The 17,716-nt window shown below is 47.7% G+C and overlaps 1 protein-coding gene across 3 annotated transcripts in view; it reads right to left on the bottom strand.

The window, feature by feature from the left end:
- Nucleotides 1-308: 308 nt before the first annotated feature.
- The window catches only part of UNC13B (unc-13 homolog B), a 233,920-nt gene continuing 216,512 nt past the window's right edge, over nt 309-17,716 (bottom strand). For 2 of the 3 annotated variants that reach the window (XM_068551975.1, XM_068551974.1), the window contains 16 exons: nt 13,995-14,122; nt 13,267-13,352; nt 8,881-9,007; nt 8,651-8,747; nt 8,277-8,420; nt 7,877-7,954; nt 7,329-7,406; nt 6,999-7,087; nt 6,607-6,759; nt 6,356-6,479; nt 6,189-6,245; nt 5,926-6,006; nt 4,853-5,000; nt 2,393-2,485; nt 2,053-2,212; nt 309-1,888 (listed from right to left, as the gene is read on the bottom strand). In XM_068551975.1, coding sequence (XP_068408076.1) covers nt 1,603-1,888; nt 2,053-2,212; nt 2,393-2,485; nt 4,853-5,000; nt 5,926-6,006; nt 6,189-6,245; nt 6,356-6,479; nt 6,607-6,759; nt 6,999-7,087; nt 7,329-7,406; nt 7,877-7,954; nt 8,277-8,420; nt 8,651-8,747; nt 8,881-9,007; nt 13,267-13,352; nt 13,995-14,122 — 1,929 coding nt within the window. In that variant the 3' untranslated portion in view covers nt 309-1,602. Of the gene's footprint in view, nt 1,889-2,052; nt 2,213-2,392; nt 2,486-3,300; nt 3,358-4,852; nt 5,001-5,925; nt 6,007-6,188; nt 6,246-6,355; nt 6,480-6,606; nt 6,760-6,998; nt 7,088-7,328; nt 7,407-7,876; nt 7,955-8,276; nt 8,421-8,650; nt 8,748-8,880; nt 9,008-13,266; nt 13,353-13,994; nt 14,123-17,716 lie in introns of all 3 variants that reach the window. The other variant, XM_068551972.1, reaches the window with a different exon arrangement.

A 17,716-nucleotide genomic window follows, 5' to 3' on the forward strand; every position in this document is an offset into this window, starting at 1 on the left:
GCAGACGCCGACTCCAACGACCGCCATCTTAACGCACCTTTGTGCGCAGGTGCCCCGGAGCCACACGATCCGGCCAGAGTAGAGCCCCGCCTCCGGCCACGCCCCTCCTCCCCAAGCCCGCCTCCAACCACGTCCCCTTTCTCAGAAATCTGTCCCCACTCACCCAGCGGTTTGAGGCTCCACCACTTGGGGGTGGGCGGTGGTGGGTGGAGAGCAGGAAAGGACCACTTGTCTAAAACCTATCATTATATAAGGAAGTCATTTCTACAGCTTTCCACACTTTAACAGAATTATCAGACCCCAAAGGCTGCTATAAGATAATTTATTACAGACTAGCCAATAATCTCTTGTAACAATGGCACATACAATAATTTAAAACAGCAAAGATTCCTAGTTTCTTATTTCATGTAATGGCCAGTGGACAATGCAGAGTCCTCAGGAAGTCCAAGAGGCTGCTACTGAGGTTATCGAAGGCCCTTCTCTGAGCAACGGGCCTGGGAAGTCCACATGACCCTCTGGAAAAAGTTTTGTCTCTGACCTCCCAGGGAGTGTTGAGGCCCCCCTTCATCCAGCCGGTACAGAGGGATCACAGTCAAAGTTCCTCCTGTAGGGTTGAACGTCTATGAGGGGAACTGCAGCTGACCTAGATGAAAGGGAGTGAGGACAAAGGCTGGATTCTTTCTGCAAGGGGGAGGACCGCCAGAAGGCAGTGGCCATAGGTGAAGAGGACTCTTTCTAGATTGATTTCCACAACTTTTGGCTTTGTTCAGGGCTTATTCACGAAGAAAACAGTCCTCTCTCCTGGATCCTTCAACTAGCTCTCAGGTGCATACACTTAAGAAGAGCCTCTCATGTCCTGAAGAATCACTCCTCTTCCTAAAGGAGTGAGGCAGGGGGACTCCTGGGCAGGTGGCCCCTGGTGCTTGGGTTCCAAAGAAATTCTGCTCAGGGCTCTGAAGCACCATGGGAACCTGGTTCTACTCATGACAGATAATCTGGGCAAGGGATTAGCAGAGCTCATTTCTGAAAGGTTTCTGGTTCACTTTCAATGCCTTGTACTCACTTGAGCTACTCTACACCAGTAGATTCTGCTCAAGGGACAGGCTGAATTCCATTCTGTGTGCTCCTGCCCTGGCCATACTCCAATCCAGACCACAGGGCTCAGCAATACCTGTAGACTCAAATGATTACTTACCTAATTAGGCACAAGCTCCAGGCCTTCTAAACTTGTTCTTCTAATGACTGGTATGTTCGGATCTAACTGGATAAGGTGTGGTATGGAGAGGGGTAGAGAAGGGGTGTGGGAGTGGAAGAACCTCTGCCAAGAATGGCTGACACTCTCAGAAACGTCTGCCCCTCTGTGGAAAATCTCCCTGCCTGGTAACCCCCACAGCCTAGCTCCCAGCATCACAGACCTGCCGGTCAGGGACTCATGACCCTTTCTGTGCAAAGCCATACTCGCACCACCCCAAACTTTTCCTTAAACGTCCTTAACGGAATGAGTCAGCCTCTTGACTACGAGGACCCTAAGATACACAGTAACTCCCATTAGCCCTGACTTGTGGAACTGGTACCATCTGGTTGGCACAGGAGCCTAGGTGCTCAGCTCCCCTCCTCCACGGAACGAGACTCCGATTTGAGCTTCACAAACTCTCGGGCCACTTCGTCATTGCTCCTCTGAGACAGAATCCGGAGAATGGTCACGCCTGTCTCATCCATGTGGATCTTCCGGCCCAAGGGGCACCAACAGGCACAGCTGCCCTTGGCTGCCACGTCCCTCAGAGGCATCACAGCCAGCCCCAGAACACGATCCTCCCGGGCAAAGCAGTAATCCTTCACACAGATTTGCAACTCATAGGCTTCTGGCCCCTCTTCATTTCCCAGGAGGCTGTGAGCACAGGGTAGATGGAAGGTGGGAGACCAGAGCTGAGGGCGTCCTCAAATGAATTCACCCCAGCTGCCATCCAGCCCATCCCTTCTCTCCCCTCTCAATTCTTACCCCCCAGATCACCCCCATCCCAGAGTCCTTCAGGCCCCCAGCCCATAACTTACAAGTGAAATGTCTCATTGTACTTGGGGGCCCAGTTGTTGCTTTTTGACTTGGTTGTGAACTTCCTCTTCTTATCACTTTGGTGAGGGCCAACCATGGTTACTTCCACAAAGGGCCGGAACATACCGGCTGTCTGCCACTTGAGGTCATTGGCAGCCACCACTGCACAAACATGGGAAAACTGTGAGGGATCCCATCAAGCATTCCCAGTTCTTGAGCCCCTGGTGGCATTCCCCTTGGAGGAGGGCTAAGCTGAAAGGCTGGGATAAGCAGTCCCTGCCTTTGACTGATGAGGCCACTGGGCAAGAAAACGTCTGAGGTCTGTAAGTCCATGCCACTCACCTTTCACTGTGACCTTGTGCTCCCCAGTTCCAGGATGTGTAAACAAGTCCACCTGAATAGAGACTTCTCCCACAGGATCATCCACACCGGACCCTGAGGGACAGACGGACAGATGATTCCCCCATTGGAGAACTTTAAGACTTTAGGCCTAATTATTCCAGGTAAAACCGTGGAGTTGGGAGGCTACTATCCTACATCCTAAAGCAAGAAGTATCACCCACAGAAGCTACGGGGAAGTAAGTAATGGGAGAAGGAAAAGAACGGGGATAAAGAATGAGACTATATATTAAAATACAAATCAGGGTGACAACATCTTAGGCGAAACCTCTTCCAAAACTGCACCTGGAATCTCTCAGGTTCCCCAAACCTCTCCTAGCCTGCAGAATTTTTCATTGAAAGATGCTGGGAAAGGACAGTGTTGCCACCCTGTATTTTTGTCTGAGAATTATGTCCACCCCATGGTGTCTCAGCAGAACAATGCGGGTCCCGTCTAGCCAAAAGCAGCACCTTCCCGCCTGCGGAGGCCCCCTTCTTGGGAGGCTGCCCTGTACAGAATGACTTTTTCCTGCTCAAACTTGGACCTCTCTGCAAACAGCTCCCCAGCCCCTCTGGCCGATTTTCAGCCTCCCCTCAGCAGAGGCCTCACTCTGTTTTGGGAAAACACCAGTACCCTACACCCCAGATAAAACTTCTTTGTCCTAAGATGGAGGGGTGGGGGAATTCTGAGGACAACTATTGTTAACCCTGTCTCAGACTGTATGAATACACTGCCCATCTCTGGAACTTGGGATAGAGCCTCTGAACTTTGACACCTGGTTCCCCCAGCCCCAACATAAGCAGTTCATTCTAGTTCACAGGGGACAGTGTTAGCCCATATTAGATTCACATCTCCATGGTATATAACGTACCCTTTTCCGGCTGAATGTCCTCATTAGCAGTAAACCTAATACCTTTCCCATCATGCACTGAGTGAGGACAGGCAAGTCAAGAGGTAGCAGCAGTAGGACAGAGAAAGAAGAATCAGTTAGAGGTCTAAGGAGTTAACAGCCATTCAGAGCAGCTCTACACATATTCTGAGGGAGCACGGAGATGGGGTAGTGTGGAGAGAGAGGTCAAAGAACTGGGGTCAATGCTCGAATGCTCCAAATTATACTTAACAGTTTGAAGATCAACCAAATCATGGACAGAAGCAGTAGAACATACAGAGAGAAGGCTTCTGAGAGCCACAGGGTACAAAAGAGAAAGTTGTAGGCTCTAATTTCCTAGGCCCTTAAATGATAAAGCAGTGGGTAGAAAACGTACACTCACAGTTGCATCCTCCCTGCAGTCGCCACCCCTGCCTGCTGTTACTTCATGTGTGCCCATTCCAGCCCCTCCTCATCTTTATATCCAGCTTAAAGCTCAATGTTTCCAAAAGGCCTTTTGGATTAACTCCTATCCTCCCTGTTACAGGCCTTTACATGTACTCAGCTCTGTGAAAGATCCCCGTCTCCTTGAGCAAGGCTCATAACTTCTTCTGCTCTGTCTTCTTCTCACTCTGGACTTGAAATAAGAACATACGTGGAAAATGGAGCAGTACTGCAGGTCCCTTGTATTTTTCACCTTCCATCAACTCTATTCTAACTGCTTAGATCCCTCTTCCCCTCTGGGTCAGCTCTGTGCACCAGATCCACAGCTCAGTAAGGCCTAAGCCTTCCCACTCTCCCCTCCACCAGGTTCACTCCTCCAGGCAGCATGCCCAGGTTTCCCTGGAAGGAGCAACAACAACTGCGCCTTGAAGGTCCTTTCCAGGAGGACCTTCCCAGGGTGAGGGTCAGAATTTCAGTCTGAGCCATGTCTAGGCAGATGTGTTTTGTTATGAATGGGCCTGCCTGGAGGCAGGGAGGGGTTCTGAGAACTGGAAGTCACTGGGAGAAAATCAGCTGCCTGGGTTCCCTGTGCACTAGCATCACCCATGAGGCCGGAGTCTCAGCTCTGCAGAGCCCCATGATCCGCACCCTCCCTTCAACTGTTCCCGTGGTTTGCCTCTCTTAGTCTTCTCCTCACCCACACTGGAGAATCTGGAAAGTCTTTTGCTTTCTCTCCCCTGGACAGCTTCCAACTTAGGCTCCCAAAGCTGAGCCTTCATGAGCGTCTCAGCCACTCATTCTCAAGGCTTCCTCACAGATTTTTCCTACCAAACAGGGTATACGCCCTGAGCTCAACACACATGCACTGGCCAGGTGATGTCTGGGAAAAGAAAGCTCAGGCACATTTCCCAGGTCTGTGTGATTCCCCTATCTGGTATGAGTGTGGGGTGGGGGTAAGTACTGGGATCCATCAAGAAATCCTGGTGTCTGAGTTTGAAGGGCTTTCTGAAGAAGTACTTGGATCCTCCCTGAGGGCTACAGGATACCGACTCCCTAGGGACAGAGATGTATCAGGGAGGGGAGGCGGGGACCCAAAGCCCTTAGGCCTTACCCTGGGCAATCTGTGAGCGCACAAAGGTCTTGATGAGTGTGTCTGTGGTCTGTGTGTACAGAGACAGGGCATAGCGTAGGGACTGCAGATCTGGGCTCTTCTCCAGGAAGGTTTTCTTCAGCCCATTGCCTCCTGCATGAAAGTATTGCTGAAAGACAAGAATAACTGCTAACTGCTACTGCCTCATCCCCTTACACAGAGGCAGCTCTCCAACAATGTAACTCAGAGAAATGACATCTGAGCAGAGGCTCAGCGAAGATGCTGGAAGAGGATGGTGAGGCATTCAATAAACAACAATATCAGGAACACCACACAGAGCCAGAGTCATAGTCTCTCAGGTTAAGAGTATTATTTGAATATCTGGCAGGAGTGGTAAGGGAATGGCCACGTTTCTGGACGTGATGCTTGAAGGATGAATCTATCTGGACAAAGATATGCGACAGAAGCATTTCAGGAAGAGAGTAGTCAGAAGTGTTGCTTTACCCCTGGGAATCCTTAGAGCACTTTATACCTATGACATACCTCTCCGAAGTGCCCTAAATCACAGCCCACATGTACCCGCCTTATTTATCACTTTACCAGGTTATAAGTATCTTGATGCTAGGAACCATATCTGATTCTCTGCATCCTTCATAGTGTTTAGTGCCCGGAACACATGTTGCCTGGTTGAATAAATGAATGTGTAATAGGAAAAAAAATCCTTCGAAAACCCAAATGATTTTAAACATAAGTGAAGAGGTCAGCCAGATGTCGGGTATTAGGATCTGGAAGATTAATTCCCAGTGGAAAATATTCATGAACGACAATGAGGTACAAAGTGAACTAAACTGTCTGCAGAACCCAAGAATAATGTTCTAGGTCCGTGGCGATTCACCTGAGACCACACAGGAGGTACCTTTTTGGTTGGTCCCCAGCAGGAATATGGAATAGCAGAGAAAGATATGGACACAAAAATCACTCTCTTCTGGATGTGGGGTGGCAAGAGCCCGAGGGACACCTAATCTGGCAGAATGGAATGCCAGGACCAAGAGGGTGTGGTAGTAAGATTGTCTGGAGGAGGGGGAGGTCTCCACCTTGATGGTGTCCAGGGCGAGGTCAAGGACAGCACACTGCTTTGGAGTGAGACTCCGGGTTTCCTCTCGCGCCATGTGGTCCTAGAACCCCAGAGAAAGCAACAGCATCAGGACAGCTTATGGCTGTCATCAAAGTCTTTCCCCCACCTGTCAGCCACAGCTACATGTTCCTCTCCTTCCCCTCTGCTTCAGTCTTCAAAGCTCAAATTTCCTTCCTTCCAGGCAACCCCCAGCCTCAGAAGGACCCCACACATCCAGAGTACCTTGAGTTTGGAAAGGTGGCTCAGCTCCTTGGCAGCAGTGAAGATCAACTGGGTGCCCTGGGCAGAGAGCGAATCAGTCAAAAGCAGAGAACTCCAAACTCAATCAGGAAGCGTGGAGCAGGTTTAGGGAGACACAGCAGGATGAAGTGGAAGGGAGGTGTCCTTACCGTCTGGTCAGTAAGTGGGGGCAGAACAATCATCCTCTCCATTGTATTCATTACCACCCGCCAGAGCTCCTTCAGTACCCGCTTCAGGACCGTCTTCTCACACACAGTGGCAAAAAGTGTGAGGCTGCAGGACCAGGCAACAGGTAAGGATGGGGTGAGTGCTTGAGAGCTCCCCCTCCCTGAGAGGCTCCTCTGTCTGACTGCTTCTGCCCTGTCCGTCCCTACAGGACAGTCCTCAGCGCTGTACTCACTTGCCATCCAGGAAGTCCATGAGGGGCCGGAGCACACTATCTGCATCTTGAGTCACTGAGGCCCGGGCGCTGGGGGATGCATTCCCTGGGCCCCGCACCTGGCCCAGGATGTCGGCCATTTGTCGAACACACTCATCAATCCGCACCTGGAAACTACACATGTGCCCACAGTGCAGCCCTCCCTGCCCCAAATGCACACTGTCCCTAAAGCAGCACCAGCTATTTGGTTCCACTCCAGCATACTCAGGGTGTGGCTCCAACAGGGACAGCCGGCAGGAAGAGGGGGAAGATCCACATATGTGCGGCTGGATGGATGAGTGTGGGGCAGGGGATCTGGGATTGGCCAGGCACCACACCTGGCTCTGAGGGCCGTGTGTTCTGGGGCCACCGACCTGTTTCCAAACACCATGCTGAGCTCATCCAGAACCGTATTCAGTTTCACCTGCAGCTCCTTCAGACTGTCTGCAGCTTCAGGGTCCAACTGTATCCACAGGAGGCAGGCTTGGCTAAGTTGGTTCTCTTATGCTTTCCTCCCTTCCTGTGCCCCCACTCCTCCCTCCTAGGGCCTCTACCCCAATGCCTACTCAAATCTTTCAGCTCAAACCACTCCAGACCCCAAGCTAAACTCCTGGTCTATACCCAGTCAGGAGAGGGTGGAGTTCTGTGGCCAGGGAGCTCAGGAACAAAGGAAAAGTGCAGCAACCCCAAACCTTAAGACTTACCTCCTTGCCTCCCATGGCCTCAAACATTTTCTCCAGCTGGACCCTCAGTTGTTGCATGTTGTTCATCAGGATGCAAGGCTTTGGGGACAGAGGGAGGTGTTGAGTTTGGCTCTATTCAGCACAGAACTCATCAGTCTACAGTTCCTCCCTCTCTCACATTACTCCAAAAGCCACAGGGAATTTACAACACATATTACATGTGTCTCTCCCTAAGCACTGAGATCTGGAACCAATGCAGACAGCTCTCCTTGAATGAAGACTAGAAGCAAATGTTTCTGCTTTTAAGCCGGGTGGTGGGCCCCAGGTGTTCATGGGATTACCCTTTATAACTCTCTGAATGTATTAAAAAGAGAGAAAGAAAGACTAAGCAAAGGCCTAGCTCAGTAGAGAATAAACTACCAAATGGAGGCACAAAGGAACTCCTCATCAGGTTCTTATTATTTTGTGGCATAATCTCAAGCCCAGCCCTGCTGGGAATCACAAGTCAGGAGAATCACCCCACCCTCAGCTCTGAGGATAGCTTCAAAAGCAAAAAGCCTAACCCTCACCATTTTCTCCTTTGTGCAATAAGCTGGGAAGTTCTTTGATAAGATGTCTGCATATTCCATCAGCACCTTCCCGATGGTCTGAGAAAAGAGGAGAAAAGGAAAGGAGAAGGAACCCTTAGCTCTACCCACAAGGATCTTACCTGAGGTTGCACTTCTCATCCCAGAACAGTAACAACAGGTATGTAAAGGGGAATGTCAAAGTAAGGGACAAATCACCCTCTCAACCCCAGAACAGCACTGAAACAAACCCACCTGTCTGCCCCAGACTCAAGTAAAGGAGAATGGGTTAACGCCAGGCTTAACCCAAAGGCCATCACAAAGAGGGGTTGAGCTCAGGCCTGTGGCTAGGCTGTGAGTGTGATGGAGGTAAGAGGGGAGGGGTAGGGAAGGTCATGGTCACCTTAGCAAATCTCCTCATGTAGTGGGCAAGGATGTTGGGGTCTGGGCATTCCAACTTCCGGATGATCTCAAAGCTCTGATTGAGCTGTGTGAAGACGTCCACCACAGAGCAGGAAAAGAGTGCGTGCTCTGATGTCTGCTGGAACTAAGGAAGGCCACACACAGGGTCATCTTCAGCTGCTACCTTTTCCCAAGTCTGTAAGGTTCTAAAGGGCTCTCTGCCCAGCAGGGGTGGCTCAGTGGCCCTCGACAGCCCTCCTTACGGACTCCACAAGGCAGGGACAGCCATCCTGGCTAGAGCCCAGGAACTTCTGCTGATAGCCAATTGCTGGGAGACCTGGCCTGACCCCTGTGAAGCCCAAGCCCCCGACTTACCCCATCCTTCTTATCTCGTTCCAAGGCCCCACGCAGAAATTCCAGGGACACATCCTCATTCTCATCCAGCCACTGTAGGACAAACTGCTCAAACCACCTGCAGCCAGGCAGGAAAATTGGGGGTTGGAGCTAGTGGTTGGCATATACCATGTACCTGACTGTAAGGATACTGGCCTTGTCCAACCCCTAAGCGCCCCTCTTCCCTCGGTAGCCCCCACATGATGACTCACGCTGGGTACTCAGGCACCTGCCCCTGGAGGGCAGGCAGATCCCGCATGTATTCATTGTGGAGCCACTTCACCTTGAAGTGCAGGTTCATGTAGTCAGCACTCTTACACAGCCGGTCTTTCTCATGCTCTAGTGGTGGGGAGGAAGGCTGGGTCAGGTCCTGGCAGTAGAGGCCATGGTTCCTGAGCTTTCCCAAGGCGGCAGATCTAGTCAGGTGGCTCTATCAAATGTCTGAGAACAAGGGTGACTCCCAAGCACCTCCTCACAGCCATCTCCCTCTAACAGTGGGTACTCTGCTAAAAGCCTGGCCCAAATCTTTCTTTAGAGACTAAGCCAGACACCCAGATAAGGCCCACAGTCCTTCCTGTGCTGGCTTTTGGAAGTGCAAGTGAGGTACTGGCCTCTGGTGAAGAAGAGGAGAAAAGGATGTAGGTGCTAAGGCTGATTAGTGGGGGAACTGCCCAGGACTGGAGAGGCATGATGGTTTTCCAGGGCTTTTCTAATCCTAGTACCTGAGCCATTTCCTCAGATGGATTTAAATGAGATGAGCAGTCGTATATGACATAAATGGGTCACTGACAACCACACAGACACAGGGAAAACCAAAATGGGCCCGAGCTGACAGAACGAGCAGTTGAGCAGCCATGGTGTAACAGAACCTTGAAGTAAACTGAAGGGTCCCAGAGCAGAGCTGGGACACTGAAAAATGAACTCTCAAAGAAGTATGCAAATAAGTCAGTTTGGAAAGACAGCCAGGTGAAAGGGCCATCCTGCTACAGAAAATGGGATGCTTATGGACTTGAAAGGTTATACAGCTGAATCTGCAGAGCCTTCTGGGAAATCTAGGATAACGATCACCCACAGCTTGCCCAGAGAGTCTAGCACTGGCCACACCCACAGGCTTTCTTCATCTACCCCCTTTAGAGATGAAGCATTAATTTGGACAATAAAAGCCAACTGTGTGCTTACATATAACAATGGTGAAAGCAAGCAAACTGGGGAGCGTACTGAGCAACAGAGAAGGGAAGGTCATTGTCCTTGGGAACTCTACTGCTCAACTCAGAGTTGCCACGGCTGATGCTCCTCCTTGTCAAGGCAGAACAGCCAGTCTGGGGCCGCTGGCCCTTGTGAATGAGTACAGCAGACACTCAAGGAGGAAATGGGAGCCCGGGATTCAGCCTCAAAAGGCTCCCTCGTCCCAGGAATTTCATCTCCCGGCATTGTAGGCAGCACCATCGCAACCCGGAGTGGCATTTGCAGTCTCTTCTAAGAAGCAGTGAGCAAGAGAAGAGGAAACAGGAGTAAGACTAGAGGCAAAGGGACACCAACCAGAAGTTCTTACCACCCAGAAAGAGGACTTTTCGGATACGAATGGCAGTGGACGCTTGTGACAGAGCAGAGACACCAATGAGCGATAAAGAAAGTGAAACCATCAGGGACATCAGAGAGACTCTCTCAGGGCTTGCCCCTTCTCTCCCGCCCTGCTGTCCTTAAACCAGGCTAAGAACCTAGAAATGTAACACGGTTCCACCAGGAGGGCCCTTCCTCCTCCCTGTTCGACAACCCACTGGAAGTGAGGCAGTGCTGCTCCATCACTCCAGAGCTCCCTAACTGCCTTCTTCTAGGGACCTTCAAGTTACTGTATTTACAGAGAATTCTCCATCATCTGCACTCTGGTCCAAAACCCCAACTTCTAATTAACTTCCGTGGTACAAAAACTAACAGGACGATTGCTGAAACACTGGGCACACTTTAAACTATTCTAACAAGTCCCATGGAGTCAGGCTCCAGTAGTCGCTTGAGGTTGTTGGCGGTGGGGTGTGGTGATCAGGGCGTGGTTAATCTGTCAAAAGGGGCAGAAGGGTACCTAAACCTTCTCCTGCCCGTGACTGCCACAATCCTCCCTCCATTCATCTTTTATCCTTGGAGAGTTCTTTCAACCTCATGATTTCAACTTTCCAGCTTGCTGATATCTCCCCGGTTCTGGTAATGTCTATACAAGGCTTTGATGGAACATCTCACTTTGCCTGGGTTTAACTCCAGTCACCACCTTTTGCCATTTTAACATCTCCAGCTGAAGCTGAACAGGGTATACACACTAATCGTACCCTCTTGTTCAATGCTGAGCATCACCCTCAAGTCTTCCTTCTTCCTCTTTATTCACATCCAATTAACTCATCAATCGCTGTTGATTTCATCTCCAAAACTTCTCTGGGATTTATCCATTTCTTTCTAGTTACGCTTTTACCTGTCTAGGTCTCATTACCACCATCGCTAACCGGGATTACCACAACAGTCTCCAAACTGGTCTTTCCTCCTCCAACCTATTCTCCATACTGTAGCCACAGTGAGTGGCCTTTCTATATTAAAAATCTAGTTATGTTAATCCCTTTCTTAACATGGGATTGTTGTTCAATGCCTCTCAACTGCCTCAGGATAGAGTCCAAAATCCTAAACATGGCTTAAAACCTCCTGTATGATCTAGCTCTGTCCTACTTCTCTATCTTCACCTCTCACTCCTCTCTTCCCCTACACTCTAAAGTGCTAGTCACACTGAACTACTGCTTCCAGTTCCCCAAGCATGCCAGCTCTGTCTAGACCCCAGGTCTCTGAACATACTGTGTCCTCTGCCAAAAATGCCTGTCTCTCCCTTCCCTGTCACTAATGCCCTCCCTCCCCACCAGCTAAGATTTATCATCCTTCAGGTGTCAGTTTGTACATCACCTCCTCCAGAAAGCCTTCCCAGGTGCTCTTCCCAGGTCCAGGTTACATGGGTCTCCTCTCGGCACCCTATGCTTATTCCTTTGGTAGCACTTAACAACTTTAAATTGTAACTGCCAGCTTATAGGTCTGTTGTCTTGACTAATCTGGGAGCTTCTCAAGGGCTGGGGCTATGCCTCATTCATCTCAACTAGCACAGTGCGTGGCACAAAGAAAATACTCAGTACGCTTGGTGAATGGGGTGGGGATTTACTGCAAAGGGGCATGAAGAAACTTTCTGTTTATATTTTAATTGGGACAGTAGTTACACAGGTGTACTTATTTGTCAAAACTCATCAAATAGTACTCTTAAAGTGTTTTTATTTTATTGTATGTATATTATACCTCAATAAAGTTGACTTTAAAAATACTGGGTGAATGATAGCATTTTCACAGTTGGAGTCAACACTATCCTTTTATTAAACAGGTCTCCCTTTCTCTTGCCCTCCACCATTCTGACAATCACTCAGCCCTGTCACAACTTCCTTCCAATGTCTATCAAATCGCATTCTTCCTCTAATTCCTCTGCTCTAATCCCAGCCCCATCCCCTCAGCCCTAAATGATTACATTATCTGCACTCTGCTTCCAGTCTGTCCCTGTTCCATCTGCCCCCATTTTCCATTGACGTAAAATCTTATAAAAATACTACTTTGTTAAAATTGCATCTCTGCTCATCAGCCTTTAATAAATGCCGGGCAGTATGCTAAGTATGTCACATACATCTCAGTTACTTCATTAGCTCAATGAAATAGATGCTATCATCACTCCCATTTTACAGATGAGAAAACGGGAGCTCACAAAAGTTAAGTAGCTCAGTCTAAGAACACACTGTTGAGTAGGTGGTTAAACTGAGATTTGAAACCAGGTCAACATTAGTTCTTTCTCTTGAAGCAGTTCAAACCTTTTGAGTTTGTTTTAAACATATATATGTTTATTTATATATAAACATATATATGTTTTAACATATATAAACAGATAGGAAATGCAGCTAAATAAGTGAGCACAGATGGGTACTGGAAGGTCTGATACAGGTAGGGAGTGATATCTTTGTGGACCAAAGTGGGAAATGAATAAAAGAATAAGCTGGATGAACAAGATGAGTAATAATTGGTCTGTGACCCTGTTCTATAGGAGAAATGAGGGAAGAAGTATCTTTCTGGCTTTGTCACACCAATCCAGAACAACTTTCAAGGGAAGTCAGGCCAGGCAGTCTACAGCGTGAGAAAATAATCCTTACCTATCTATGTATTTAAGGTTCTGAGATTCTGTAAAACTGTAAAGATAAGTTTCATAAGACCATTCTCTAGGGAGCGGGCCACTTGAGAACACCCAGCATGGGAAGGGTTGATCTCTGGGAAAGGAAAGGGCTGGGAAAGTTTTAAATAGGCACTTGCTCTAAAGCAGGAAGGAGGAACCTACATCCACACAGCAATTTCCATTACTCCTTCGGCTGAAGCTTTGCCTACCCAACGCCTCCTGAGGCCTATCACCCACCAGGCCTAAAATCACTCTAGTTTCTCACTGTATTATTCACCCAGAACTTCTAGTTGTCTGGGAGAAGAAAGGGACAGCAAACAAGGTGCTTGGACTAGGGGTCTGCAGCCCACTGCCTTGGGCACACCCTTACCCTCCAGTGCATATTTCATGTCTTGGGCAAAGAGTTGCCACATCACTTCTGCGCTGACTTTTCCCACATTCAACTCCTGAGGAAACCTGGATGATGGAAGAAGCCACAGTCAGAGAACATGGCAAGAGCCATTTGATTTGATTGATTCCAAGGCTAACATGCCAAGTTCTTGGAGGTCAGATCGAAGAGAGGAGAAGCCTAGGAAACAGGGCTACTAGGCTCAAACTGCAGAAAAGGGACCCAGGGGCCAGTGGTAGGACAAGTGGGGGCAGAGGATCCCCTCAGGCAAGGTGGCCCTAGGGGAGATGATGCCTAGAAGGCAGGGAATTGTGGCCAAGAGGAGAAGTGTTGAGGTTGGAAGACAGGCCCAGGCTAAATAAGCAGGAGGAGAAAGGGCAAGGAGGTGGGTATAAGAAGGCCCACTTTATCCATAGCAGACAGACACATACACATATGCTCTCTGGATCCCCTGGGACTCCTATGGCAGCCATTCCCAGAGGTCTCTCACTCGAGGGAGGCTGGCTCAGTCTGGGCAGGGCCCCCCATTATGTTTCCACACATGTCTCCAGAAACAGTTACCCAGACAGATACAAGGGACAGAGGGACAGATGGACGAACAGGAGGAAGAGGTGGCACTGCAAACACATAGAGGTAGGAAAGAAAGAGGCTGTTAGACAGATGGACAAACCAACCACCAAACAGATAGGGCCAAGTGAGGTGATACTTACTGGTTCAGAACGAGTGTGTAGGAATTCTTATCTTCCTCTATGATTGACACAACAAGCGTGATGAGTTTGGGCCAGAAATCCAGGTTCCTAATGCTGGGCCCTTGTTCCTCTGGAGGTAGCTCCTGATTCTTGTTCCCAAGGAGATAGTGATAGACAGTGAGAGTCAGAGTAGAATATGGAGAGTCTTCCTCTCTCTCTTCCCCACTCCATGCCCCTTCCTTGAGAATCAGGGACCCTTCCTCTCCTACAGCCTGTCTTCCACAAGACCACACCTGTTCTATCAGAGGGGTGACCACTGGGAGGTCTTTGGACACGAAGAGTCTGTCCTTGAGAACTTCTCTCCCCAGCTCCAGGGCACTGTTCTGATAAGTTTGGTCAGGCATAAAGATGCCTGTCCCCCTTCCTCCTTCTCCCAGTAGCTATGGATATAGTGACTTCTTGGCTGAAGTACGCAGCCCCTCCAGTCTAAGTAGGTCTAGTTCCATGTGACCCCCACTGGCAGTCCTTCTCTTCTAGTGATGGCCCTCCTCTAATATCACCCCCTGCCCCACCACACACATGTACGTCGCAACTCTGAAAAGCTCCTTCAATTTCTGCAGGAGCTACGTAACAGACCTAGCATGCAGGTTGGCCCAGCCTTCAGTGAAGCAAAACTTCCCTTAACTTTCCTGAATGTTATTAGGGGGAAGAATTGCAACTAGAAAGTTATTTGCTTAGCTGGATAAGAAAAGACCATGGGGAGCCAAGAATACTCAATGGGGAAAGGATAGTCTCTTCAATAAATGGTAATGGGAAGACTGGATATTCACAGGGAAAAGAATGAAATTGGATCCCTATCTCACACCACCCACAAAAATTAACTCAAAATGGATTAAGGACTTAAATGTAAGACCTGAAACCATAAAACTCCTAGAAAAAAACATAGGGAAAAAGCTCATTGATATTGGTCTTGGCAATGATTTTTTGGATATGACAACAAAAGCAAAAATCAGTAAGTGGGACTACATCAAACTAAAAGGTTTCTACACAGCAAAAGAAACAATCAAAATAAAAAGACAACCTACAGAATGGTGGAAAATATTTGTAAACCATGTATCTGATAAGGGGTTAATTTCCAAAATATTAATATATAAGGAACTCATACAACTCAATAGCAAAAAAAAATCTGATTAAAAAATGGGCAGAGGACTTAGACATTTATCCAAAGGAAATATACAAATGCCCAACAAGTATATGGAGAGATGTTCAACATCACCAATCATCAGGGAAATGCAAATCAATACCCCAATGAGATATCACCTCACACCTGTTAGAATAGCTATTATCAAAAAGAGAAGAGAGGGACTTCTCTGGTGGCACAGTGGTTAAGAATCCTCCTGCCAATGCAGGGGACATGGATTTGAGCCCTGGTCCGGGAAGATCCCACATGCCATGGAGCAACTAAGTCCGTGCGCCACAACTACTGAGCCTGCACTCTAGAGGCTCATGAGCCACAACTACTGATCCCGCATGCCACAACTACTGAAGCCTGTGTGCCTAGAGCCCATGCTCCACAACAAGAGAAGCCACTGCAATGAGAAGCCCATGCACCACAACGAAGAGTAGCCCCCACTCGCTGCAACTAGAGAAAGCCCGCGTGCAGCAACGAAGACCCAACGCAGCCAAAGATAAATAAACAAATAAATTAATTAATTTTTTTTAAAAAAAGAGATAAATGCTGGCAAGGATGTAGAGAAAAGGGATCCCTGGTGCACTGTTGGTGAGACTATAAGTTGGTATAGCTACTACCAAGAACACTATGGAGGTTCCTCAAAAAATTAAAAATATCACTACCATGTGATCCAGCAATCCCACGTCTAGGTATATACCCAAAGGAAGTGAAACCACTATCCTGAAGAGATGCCTTGTACTCCCATGTTCATTGCTGCATTATTCACAATAGCCAAGACACATAAACGACCTAAGTGTTCATTGATAGAGGAATGGGTAAAGAAAATGTGGCACATAGACACAGTGAAATATTATTCAGTCATAAAAAAGAAGGAAATCCCACCATTTGTGACAACATGGATGAGACTGAAGGGCATTATGCTAAGTGAAATAAGTCAGACAGAGAAAGACATATACTGTATGATCTCACTTATATGTGGAATCTGAAAACATCAGACTCATAGAAACAGAGAGGAGAAAGTTGTTGCCAGAGGCTGAGGGGGTGGAGGAAATGGGGAGATGTTGGTCAAAGGGTACAAACTTTCAATTACAAGATGAATTAAGTTCCAGGAATCACAGGTACAGCATGATGACTATAGATAACAATATATACTGTACTGTATACTTGAAAGATGCTATGAGAATAAAGCTTTAATGTTCTTACCATAACAGAAACAAAATGGTATTTATGTGAGTGAAGGATGTGTTAACTAACCTTATTGTGGTAGACATTTCACAATATACACGTGTATCAAATCAACACATTTTATGCCTTAAACTTACACAATATTATATGACAATTATATCTCAATAAAGCTGGGAAAAAAGAAGGAAAAGGCCTTGGGTGGGAAGAAACAAAGGAATACAATGGTGGATGGCAAATCCCAGACAGGACAAGTAAAGGTCACCACTGACAGACTGGAATGGACATTATTTCCCACTGAGATAAGAGCAAAATTGGAATTGCCCAGGAGCACAGGAATAGGGCTTTTATGTAGGATGCCATATATCATCACAAATCTCCACAGTCCTTAATATACCTGCATTACCAGGAAATGACTAGAAACCAGGACAGAATCCACATTTGGTTGATTCTGCCTCCTTAATATCACTGAAATACATCTTTTGCTTTTCCTTTTTCTGCCAATATCCTGGCTCAGGCTCTTATCATTCAAGGATCTCCTAACTGGTCTTTGATCGTCAATCCAATCCTTCTACCACTCAGTTGTCAGTGATCTTTCTGGAAGGAATCTCATAGTGTTACTCGTCCACCCTTCAAAAAAGGTCCAGCTCCATAGCTTGAAATAAAGGTCCTTCCGAATACAACCTCTCTCTCAACCTCATGCCTAACCACTCCCTTCTGTTGCAGCCATCACCATACCACTACCACCAATTATTTGGTGCTTACTATATGCCAGGGACTCTGCTAAGAACTTTGCATGAATTATCTCATTTAATCCTCATAACAACTCCATTGGGTAGAAATCATTATCACCTTCATTTTACAGATGAGGAGACTGAAGAACAGTGAGGTTCCATGACTTGACCAAGGTCATGTAGCTATAAACAGCAGAACCAAGATTTGACCCCAGACAGCTGAACTCTAAAGCCTGACACTGTAACTAGCATAATTAAATTGCTTATACTCCTTCGAATTAATAAACTCATTTACAATTCTGTGCCTCCAAACATTCCGTTTCCTATATATGGTATCTCCCTCTTCCCCAGACCCTTTCTTTAGCTAATTCATACTCATTGCTCAAAATTTATGTTGAGCTCTACCTTTTCTGAGAAGTATTCCCTGACACCCCTGGTCTGGTTAGATGCCTCTCTCTGGGCTCCCAGAGCACCCTCTGTGAACCTCTCATATAGATGTAACAGACAACTACAACTACAATAGAATATAGTAACAATAAAATAACAAAAACCAATAAATGTAGTAATTTGCTCCCCACCTCCACCAAACAATGAGCTCCCCCAAAGCAGAAATGTGTCTTAATCATCTTTACATC

This window comes from Eschrichtius robustus, chromosome 10 (genome assembly GCF_028021215.1).
Source record: "Eschrichtius robustus isolate mEscRob2 chromosome 10, mEscRob2.pri, whole genome shotgun sequence".
Taxonomy (NCBI): Eukaryota; Metazoa; Chordata; class Mammalia; order Artiodactyla; family Eschrichtiidae; genus Eschrichtius; species Eschrichtius robustus.